Source organism: Columba livia, chromosome 9, assembly GCF_036013475.1.
Source record: "Columba livia isolate bColLiv1 breed racing homer chromosome 9, bColLiv1.pat.W.v2, whole genome shotgun sequence".
Lineage (NCBI taxonomy): Eukaryota > Metazoa > Chordata > Aves > Columbiformes > Columbidae > Columba > Columba livia.
In genome coordinates, this window is record NC_088610.1 from 24,728,985 (window position 1) to 24,739,971 (window position 10,987).

The following is a 10,987-nucleotide window of genomic DNA, read 5'->3' on the forward strand; positions in this document are numbered from 1 at the left end:
TAAGAAGGTATTTGCTCTCTGTTTATTTTAACAAGAGCAAACTCGCAGCTTAAGCTTTGCTTATTTATATTTGCTGGCCCCTGTGAAGATTTACCAATGAAAATTTCATTTTAATTAGTTCTGCAAAAGTGCTATCAACATTTGTTTTAGGTTTTCCCTGACTGTACTGTCCTACAGAGCAGCAAAATCATTCCCCTCAGCGACAGGCAGCCAACCTGATGTGAAAGGCATCTACATGGTTATACGAATGCTGAAAGTAAAGCAACAGAGCCCGTGCTTTGGACTGGGGTGAGTCACTGATCCACTTACGGAGATTTTTAAAGCCACAACGACTCCTTATGCACCGCCGGAGCAAAGGTGCATGCTGCATCAACGTGTAGGTATGGCATCATACCCAACTGATGACTTATCCAGTTGCATGACAGTGTGTGTTTGTGAACACAGGGCACGTGGCCAGACAACGCTCTCATCTATCGCAAGCCCAGCACGTATCCACCATGCGCCTACAAAAGTGTGTATTTTTGGCACAGAATAGACCTGCCATAAGTCATAGAATTATACAATTGTTTTGGGTGGAAAAGGCCTTTAAGATCATCAGTTCCAACTGCTAACCTAACACTGCCAAGTCCACCACTAAACGATGTCCCCAAGTGCCACATCTACACATCCTTTAAACAACTCCAGGGACAGTGACTCCACCACTTCCCTGGGCAGCCTGTTCCAATGCCTGACAACCCCTTCCATGGAGAAAATTTTCCTAACATCCAACCTAAACCTCCCCGGCGCAACCTGAGCCCATTTCCTCTCACTCTACCACTTGCGACTTGGCAGAAGAGCCCAACATCCTCTATGCTACAACCCCCTTTCAGGTAGCTGTAGAGAGTGACAGTCAACATGGAAAGAAGCGGCTGTGAGACCTCATGGAGGGAGAAGCAAAGACCCACCAGCACACCACATGCCTGAGGCTCAGCATCAGTTACCTCAACAAGTCCTTTTCTAGCATGATTTAGCTCACTCATACTCTGCAACTAGTCAAGTAAAACACTTGCCAGGTAAACCTAATCTAAAGAGCCATTTACAGCGCTCTGCTTTGCTCTCCCACACCCAATTCCAAGCCTCCATGCCTAACATCACTTTGATCACCTTGCATTAACGTGTCTAATAAGCGCTATCACATATTATCACGCTATATAAATTCTAGCACGCAGAAAAATTTAAGCCGTACTTTCCACGTCCAAACTTTTTCTGCCCCTAACATCAATGTGCAGCAGAGATAATTAAGTTATTGCTTACTACTAACTGATCAAACAAAATCAAATACAACTTTCCAAGACACAGCAAGTCCATGGGACACTGTTTTAAATCAACTTAATGCAAAAACTAAAAAGGGGACAAATGTGTAAACTCACCTGGGGAGACATAATGTGCTACCTGATCACTGACCCGAGGACAGGACCCCCATGGCAGCACTGAGGAACAGAGAGGTTCCCCACTCTTGCACCCTGTGCCAGGACTACACTACCCGGGACATTACAGAGTTTCATGCATGTATTTGTATAGCATCACATCACTTTTTGCTTATCTGGGCTTAAATTCATGCAGGGAACATGTCAGTGGCAGACAAAAGGCCAACAGGAACACTCCCCTGACCTCCCAACCTCTCCTCCACACCAATCCCTCAAAGCAGAAGCAGTCGGACATTGCTACATCCCACATCACCCAACAGGATGGGGCACGGCCCCGGGGAGCCTGCGGCTGAGTCGACGGGACTCCTACCCACGGGTTCCCACCATTGTGCAGCCTTTCCTCAAACTCACAGCAGATGAGTCTCCAGCTACGGTTTGGCCCCAGAGAGCCTCTCTAATAAAGATACCAGCCTCCTCAACGTGAAAGCCTCTGTGAGACCTCCCACAAATGAAAGGGGAGTGAGAAGAGTTTTTTTGCAGGGCTGGTTTGGTATTCTGTCACAAAGCCAAACAGATGTTTGTAAAATCTGAACTGGTTATACAACCGTTTTAAGATCATGCAGCTGTGCACAGCGAGCAACTGCATCATGGAGAAGAGCACTGCTCTCTTTCAAGGGACTCTTACATCTAGGGACTAGAGTTTAATAAACTAAACTTCCCATGAGTTATTCAAGCTCTCATTCCAATTTAGTGTTTACGGCAGAAGAAACTGCTGAAAAGAGCAAAGAGAAGTGGCTTTTCCAGCTTTGTGGTGAAAATCCACATCCAGATGGAGACTAGCACCAAATCTCCCTCCTGTCAGACCCGTGTTGTAATTACAGCACCCAATCTCCACCATTCAGCTTATCTGGGGAACAGGCAGGAGGTGCTAATACAGCAGCCCTGCTTTGCCACTCATACAAAATTCACTCTATGCTACACTTGGCCCTCACTTTACGATCAATTATACAATCAAATCACTGCCCACTTTATTGCAACAACGTGGACCGAGAGCAGAAAAGATTGAAGTAGCCTCTTTTTAATCCATATTTAAAAAATGTAAAATTAATTTCTGACAGTGATTTTATTATATTTTTATTTATGAACAAAATCTACAACTAGAAGAATTTCTAAACATATTCATATTTTAGAAATATGCATGTCTGTTCCAGCTAAAAGGCAACAGACTTGGGTAAAACTAGTGGAAACACTCCAACTAAATTATACAGTATAGTTTTACAATCCTATAAAATACAAAATTTTTTTCAAGCCAAAACTATTTGTCATAGAGTATTTGCATTTTAGTCATATAAAAGATTGACTGTCTGTGTAAGTACTATCGTGTTGCTCCCTGAAACCACAGTAAAACTTTTTTGTTGTTGTTTTCTTCTTTTTTTAATACTTCAGAAGAATGCATGGCAATTTAAAAAATTGTTTTACTCATGTCGCTAGCATAGGAGCTCGTAACAGATGTGTAATTCTGTACTTTTGATCCATGCTGCACTGTATATAAAAAGGCACAAAAAATTAAATTAGTTTTATAATCTCTGTACAGTCAACACAATTGTGATTAATGTATTTTCTAAAACTCAGAGCTAGCACATTGTGAATAACTGTCACAGCACACAGTCTGCTTATTCAAATCGTAAGAAAGGGAAAAAAAATGATTTCCATATCTGAAGAATCCCAAGTAAATCAGGAACATGTTACTGGGCAGAAGTGACCGACCCAGCTCACAGCTCTGTCACGTATAGACAAGCATTTCAAGTGTCTACAGTCTAAAGCTTTATTATTTTTTGCAGAAGGATCTGGCAACGGAGGTAACCCGATTCCCTGGGAATCAAATGTTACTTAAAGACAGGTTTCCCCTGTCACGGATATAACATATTTTGTGTCAGGGTATATACACATCACAGGAGAGGGCAGACCGTCCTTCATGGGTGAGAGAGGAAAAGAGGGAATTTTCTGCTTTCACAGTTTTGAATTATATTTATTTATTTATTGGTAACTTTGAGGGGAAAAGTCCTAATGCAATGGCAGCTACAGCAACTTTGCGCAAACTAACTACAAAACATGATGGGATGATCTTCAAGCAACTGCTACCAGGGTTCCTGCAAGCTTTGGGGTGTCCCTTCCCTTGGGCTCTCCCCGTCACTGCAGGGCAGTCCTCACGGCTGACAGCAAGACGCTGTCAATACTCGTGGCACAGACAGGAAAGCAAGAACGTGACTTTTCCAGGGAGATTTAAAGACGAAGACAGTCTGTGCAGATTTGCTCCAGGCCACAACCCAAGCGGGTGGCGTGTCTGCCCCACCAAGCTGCCCACAGAACCTCTCCTTCCTTCTCACAGCTGTGCCTGGGAGTCAGGATTTGGAGAAGCACTGAAAAAGATGTCCCAAATCTGACCTGTTACAGGTGGAAACAAAGAAGGACTTGCTTAGGATTTGGAGAAAGACTCGATCTATGCAGAAAGTTCAGAAGGGGCACACGAAAGTCAGCATCAAGTGCTCTCCCCAGCTTTACTGTCATGGAACCAGAAGTAGCACATCCAGCTGCTTCCTGAATTAACACTTGACTAAGGAGATGCTCTTCCATGGGAAAAGCTGAAAAGATTACTCGACACTTTTGCTACATGCCTGCTGCAGTGCAGAATGTTCAAGGGGATACAGGAGGACCTCTGCATGTATCAGAGGCAGCTAAAGCCAAGCCATGCTGTTGCAGGAGGACAGGGCTCCTTGCTGAGGACAGCTTTCCACAGGGGCTTTCGTTACTGCTTCTCCAAGACAGAGCAACGTGGGCACCTACCATCGTGGAAGCTACTTGCGGGAAAGCAATCAATCACATTAGGAGGTAAAGCATGCCCTGTTACAGAAATCAGGCAGAGCTGGCAGGGCCAACTACACAGAGCAAAACGCTGTCTTGACACTACCCCTTCTGTAAGGCTTCCTGCGTGCTAGATGTACTCAAAAGCACCTCATGCAACAAAGAAAGAAACCCAATATACAGAAATTCGTTGTGTTCAACAGGAACAAGGTCAGTAAACAGAAATTAAAGCTATCTCCCCCAAGGAAGCCTGCAGATTTTCCACACAATTGGGATGTCTACTTCCCTGGTTTTCCCCTGAAATTCCCAGGCAGTATTTCCAGCTGAATGCTGAAAACAGATACGCCCGTGACACTTGCCAATCGCCCTCGCGCCTACCCCACTCCTCACTTCTACAGTTCCACAGAACAGGAACAGCAAAGCTGCTGCCAGGAGGCCCAAACCGCAGCACTGGCCCCAGCCCCACAGTGCAGAGACACTCACAGACAGCAGGGTCAGGATTATTGCTCAGACCAACAGCTCTCTGAGGCTGGGGCCATCCTTTTATCCTGCCTTCGCTTTCCATACTGTGCCTGATGCAACTTGATGCTGAAAAAACAGATGCTATTTAACTCCCCTCCCTCATCCGATGGGCAGCGGTAGGTAGGATGAGAGCTTGTGCTCTACTGCTGCTGATGGGCAGGTGCTCCATGGCCTCTGTTTTCATTTATCGTTGTTGCAACCTATGAGGAAAATAAAACCTCTGACTCTAAATACACATTTTTGATCATCAAGTTAGCAGTTCCCTCCCTGCCTTTGGTTAGGTCAAAGCACACTTAATTATTCGAGATTACCCAGAGGAATATATCTATCCGGTCCCCTCAGTGTGAGACAACTGTACTGAAAGAACATTAAACCAACTCTTTCACAATCCCTGCCAAAAGCCAAACATCTATCAAAGGCATCGGTGTATCCCGAGATTGACTGACATGTGTTCTTAAACAAAGCAGGGCACTTACAGGGCAAGAAGAGAAGGAGGAGGGACAAGGTGAGCCCTACAGTTTCCCACAGCGGTGGTGGTGGGTGTCTCCAGCTATACATGCATGCAAATTTTTCCTGAGAAGAAAATATCAGGCTTTTGCTTCACCAACAAAAGAAGCTGTTGAAATAGTTTTGTCAGACACAGCCGATAAGGGTAATTATGTGGTGAGAGCTTAGTCATCCATATCACGGTGACAGAAAGGCAGATTCTCTTAAAAATAATGTCAACACCACGAAACTCCAGAGCGTGCCTGAGCGCAGAGCGCTCCCGTTCCAGCCGAGCCCGAGTGACACGCGGGCCGGACCGGGGCCCGCCGCCAGAGGGCGCCCGTTTTTCTCCAGAAACCCCATTTCCACCCCAGTTCTGCAGCCACCAGCCAACACAGTGTAAAATATGTAAATTTCTATGCATATCTTAAGCTAAACAGAAATGGAGATACACAGTTCAGGCATGGCTGCCTCTAACATTTGCACTCATACACTTGCCAGATGGAGGAAAAGGCCCAGTTCCCCGTGTTTTGCCGTAGCCGAAATAGCACTTGAAACCCAGCAGGCTACAGAGGCCATTCCAATTTGCCCCTAACAAATTCATTAGCATAGACAGGTTGATATTGCATTTGGGAGTTTACCACATAGTAGCTAACCTTGAGAAATCCCATCTGCCTTGAGTAACTACAAACCAAATATAACAAGTACTCCAAAAAGTGCTGGAGCAACAGAGCGTCCCCTTTCAATTAAGAGCCAAAGATCTTTCCTTGGGAGTGGAGAAGCCACAGATTTTGTATTTCATACCACAGATGCAGGTTTGCCCATCTTTGCATTTCTGCAACTGCCAGAAGTTAAAACGCCCTCCAGTTCTGGGTTTCATCACCCTCTTCACACTCTGAGAGACTCAAGTCCCATCCTGTAGCCAGACCTGTTCTCTGCTTAGCTACCACTCCTCCAAATGTCTCTACGGGCACTTGATAATGTTTTCATTACAGATCCAAATCATGCAGCCTAAAAGGACCAAAAGGTTAAAAAAAAAGTTGTTCTGACTCCTTTCAGCTAAGGACCCAGGGAAGCATACTGTGAGATATACGACGGGATGAGCAGCAGAACAGCCTGCCTAAGCCCTGCTGGCTTTTTCCTGTGCTCTCCTCTTCTTTTGCTGTGTTACATCCATCACCCATGTCAACAAGCTCAACCTAGCAGCAAGCCAAGTCTAGTAAGGATTAATCTTGGGGAAAAAAAACAAGGCAAAAGCCTAGCCCAAACAGGGAGCAAGGGCCAAATACATCCACATCAAGTCACAACTCTCGAGTCTTCTCTATCACATTAGAGAACTATTTCTGCTCAAGACACTGGAGAGCAGACACCCATCCTGCAGTAATCCTAAAACACTGCAAGTCAGCAGAGAAATCCCCAAGGCGCAATATTTTTTGCTATAGAGTCACTGTTTCATCACAAACCAAGCTGTGAGCCCAAGCAGACCGGCTCTTAGCACAGACACAAAGAAGTACACCTGGAGCAGAGCACCTCTCTCCCTCGATCACCGCGATGGGGTGGCAGTGTGTGGGTAGCAAGAGTGGGGGAAAGTAGGAACTGAGGCTTGCTACCTCTGGAAGACTCAAGAGGAAACAAAAGAACTGGAAACCCTCCAACTGTTTTCCCATATTTTGTAGCAATTGCAGAATGGGCTGCAGGTCACCCAGGCGGTTTGCAAGAACACTCTCCAACACACAGGAAAACTTTGCTCAAGTTAGTACGACTTACAGAGCACAAGTCTAATGACTTTCCCAAAACCAAGGGGTAGGGAGCGTTCCCCCTGGTGTTAGAAGCTTTCTTCTAGGCAGACCTTCACTGGAGACCCTGGGTGCGTGTCTGTCTGTCAGGATTACTAATACGAGAAGATGCTTCTTTCTAGTTTGGGAGTTTTGCCATTGACTTCAAAGTAGTCAGATATAACATCTTGCGTATTCCCTAAACATGCTTCATAACAGCACCCAACACATTAAAAGTGCTTAGACATGTTAAAGGCACTGTATGACATTAGCAAAAAAACAGGAACGCCTGCCTAGGTGGTTCATGAGAAATTTGGTAAGCCAAGACTCTATCCCAAATCAGATGCTTATCTATTAGCCAGCTAATAGCTGTGTGACTGCGTCTCTAACTGATCCGTACAGTCATAAGCAGGGACTACCTTCTGCTGAGCTGTGGAGACTTTATATTACTCATAATCCTCTTAAATCATAACAGAGAATACAGATTAGAAGGTGTAAAGCGTGCAATAAGTGTTCTAAAACCAACATAAACACAGCCATCTCAGCCTGAGTCAGAGCCTGCATCACGGGCGCTTACTACATGCCTTTTGAAGTCAGGTTCTGAGGGTGCAAGCAACGCGTGGTTTGGCTCCTGCTGCCGGGCTGGTGTGACAGCAACACACACCAAGCAGCGCCTGGTGTTCAACACTGACAGGAGCGAGGTCAGCCTGGCATGGCAGCACCGCAGCGGGACAGGACCCTGGGGCTGGGAAATGAGTTTTCCCCTTTGCTTCAGGGCAAGCAATGGAAAGAGAAGAAACAGCAAGATCTTCCTAGAGAGGGAGAAAATGAAGGGGCTTTGCCTCCAGAGGACTCAAAAATAAGACAAAAACATGGTTCTTGGGGTAGTTCTTGAACCTCTCTGACAACATGGAGAAGGCCGCGACCAGGAAACCTCAGCTTGGGTCCAACTGAAGCCACCACTGAACCATCTTCATCAGCACTTCTCAGCTTAGCCAGAAGTTGTTTTATGTTGATGTATACGCGTTTACAGGTATCAATCAGGAGTAACTTGACAAGGTTCCACATTGATTACAACCCCCATGGTCAGCAAGCTGTTAAAATTAGCCTTAAGCAACAATTGTGTATTTTCAAAAAACATGGAATTATAAACTACGCAATCATGTACTGACTACATATGGGCGTACTGCAGGAGAGTCTCAAGACTTCTTTTTGGAGACAACAAAACTGGCATCAACTTCTGCACTAACCCACACAACTGCTAAAAAGCATACACTATATACAAAACTATATTTTATTAGGAATATTTCCAAGGCTAGTATTAAGGTACATCAATGTTTTAACTGTACTGGGTTAGTATTACAGCAATAGAAAAGGGCATTCCTGAACATATATCCATGAGAAGGTACACGTGATAATTACCAATGAAAATCATTAGGTCAGTTAGCTGTTTTAAATACCAGGCTAATAATATCAGCAGCAGGTTTACGTGTGGAACCTTCTTCCCCCAAGCACTTCTTCATCTTGTTTTCCATGCGGTATTCCTCAAGCTTTTATAGCGTTTATCTATAGAGTTTCCCTGTTTACAGTAACAGCCAGAGATGCCCAGTGTGATACTATAATTTTAGTTACTGTTGCTTAAGGCTGCCAGCGTACACACTCATAGCAACAAACAGTAGGAAACAAAACTCCTGGTTCCTAGAAATCTTAGTGTTCGCTGTCACTTTTTGAATCTCAGCAATTTGTAGGCACAAGATGTTTCACTCACTAGTAACCTGCGACACATGATACTTGTAACTGCAGTTCACGAGATCCTGAATGACTGTCCCTGTAGTACTATCCCTGTACACAATGCTGTAGCCATCTCCAAGAGTATTTGTAAACATTCAGTCTTCGGAGAACCTTCCACTTGAAATACGACTGCCAACGTATTTACATTTGTAATCATTAGATGCAAATTTATAAAAAGCCACTTTCTTGCTCAACTGAATTACTGTTCTATTGATAGTCATGTTCAGATGATTTTGAAATTCCCCACTGTTTAACTTCAAGGACCGCTCATTTTATTTTAGAAATTTACTCTTGGTTGCAATTTGACAAAGAAATTATTAATTTGTTCACATTTATGAGACATGTATATGGTTCAGCCTTTTTCATTCACAGGTCAGATAATGAATTGGTTTTCCTGGAAAACTACACAATGAAATATTCAACATAAGGCATTCTGTAGCTTAGATGGGAACTACAAACTGCGATTTTACTGGGATGTCCCTGTAGGTTGGCTTTGGCACGTACGCCTGCATGTTTTATGCTTTGTCTGAAGGAGGAAGCTCCCACAAGTGAGGAGAAAGCTCTCAGATACGGGTCACAAGTTGGTGTGTCAAAACTTCGATGAGAATTAAAAATAGAGTACCTCAGCATATTTCCCTTAAGCTTTCAGGTGAAACAAAACCAACAACAACAAAAAAAACAAACAGAACAAAACAAACAAACAAAACCCCAAACAAACAAAAAAACCCACCCACCAAAACAGACCTTGAACATTCTTTGGTATTTCAGTGGTTTTCTTGCAAAGAGGAGAAAATCAACCAAGATTTGTCTAAAACCAGAATGAGGGCAAGAAGACACACTCTGATGTAGGTTGCTCAGGATTCCTCTACGCTTTACACACTTGACACAGGGACGTTTTACTCCTGCTTCATTTTTAACTGACAAATACTATTTACAGGCTTGTTTCCCATCCAAAAGACGATTAATAAAAATAAATTCTTCTCTCTCATAACCTTATGGCATTTTCCAGCTCCGACACCAAAACCCACTACAGTCCGATTATCCTCACTTCTCAACCGAAACGCTGAAACCGTTTCAATTCAAGAGAAAAGAAAGAAGACAATGAAAAAAAAAAAAGAAACCCACGCCTGAACACTTGGTGCGATCACCCCCTCTCTCACAGCTCCGTTCGCATCGCCACCGCTGCAGCGATCCCCTTGCAGCCCGGGCAGCGGGTACCAGGGGTGCTGCGAGGGGAGAGGGGGTGCCCGACCCCCGGGGAAACCTCTCAGGTCCGACTTCCACGACCCGTTACAAACTCCAGCAGCCGGTGTTGGGCGCACCCCCGCCCTGCCCGCCCCGCGGCACCACCGAGCCAAGCCCGGGGAGTCCCGCACCGCAGCGGCCCCGCACGTTCGGCCGCCTCCCCACCGCCCTGCCGCGCTCTGCGGGACTCACCGGAGATCTCGGCCTGGGGCACGCCGCTGAGGCTGAAGCCCTTGGCCCCATACAGCTGCCGGACTTCGGCGCAGCTCCTCGCCTTGCTGCCGCTGTCACCGCGAGCCGGGGCGGAGGCGACACACAGCAGCCAAAATCCCCACGGGAAGAAACGCATCCTTCTCCGCTGGCCCCGCCACCTGCCGTGCGAAGGGCAAAGCCAAGGTCCCGCGGCGGGGAGGCGGCTGGGCTCTGCGGGGCGGCGCGGTGCCGGGCGGCTCGGGGTCCGGGGCGCGGCCCCCCCTCCCCGGGCAGCCCCGGCGGGACGGCGCGCAGCGGGCGGCAGGCGGGGGAACCCCGGCTCTCAGGCGCTGCCGCTGCCCGCGGCGTGCGGAGAAGGCGCCGATGAGTTCAATCCGGGCGCCGCCGCGGCTCGGCGGAGGGGGAAGAGATCCAAGTTTGGCCGGGCCGCTTCAAAGCCCCGGAGCGTGACCGCGTAGAGGGCTTTTGTTCTTAGCGCGGCTGCATCCCCGGGCAGTCCCGCCGCGATGCTGCCGGCTGCGGCGCCGCCGGGCCGGGCGGAGCGGGGCGGGGAACGGGCTGCGGGGCTGCTCCCGCGGCGGGGCTGGGCTGGTCTCGGCGGGTCGGTCCGTGCGTGCGCCGGCACCGCTCCACCTGCGCGCCGAGCCGGGCGGCGGGGAGGCTCCCGAGCGAGGCAGGGCTTCCCCC

The 10,987-nt window shown here is 47.0% G+C and overlaps 1 protein-coding gene across 1 annotated transcript in view; it reads right to left on the bottom strand.

Moving 5' to 3' along the window:
• Window positions 1-10,987, bottom strand: part of GPC1 (glypican 1) — a 203,132-nt gene extending 192,145 nt beyond the window's left edge. Inside the window, exon 1 of the mRNA XM_065074306.1 lies at window positions 10,280-10,987. Coding sequence (XP_064930378.1) covers window positions 10,280-10,436 — 157 coding nt within the window. The 5' untranslated portion in view covers window positions 10,437-10,987. The remainder of the gene's footprint in view (window positions 1-10,279) is intronic.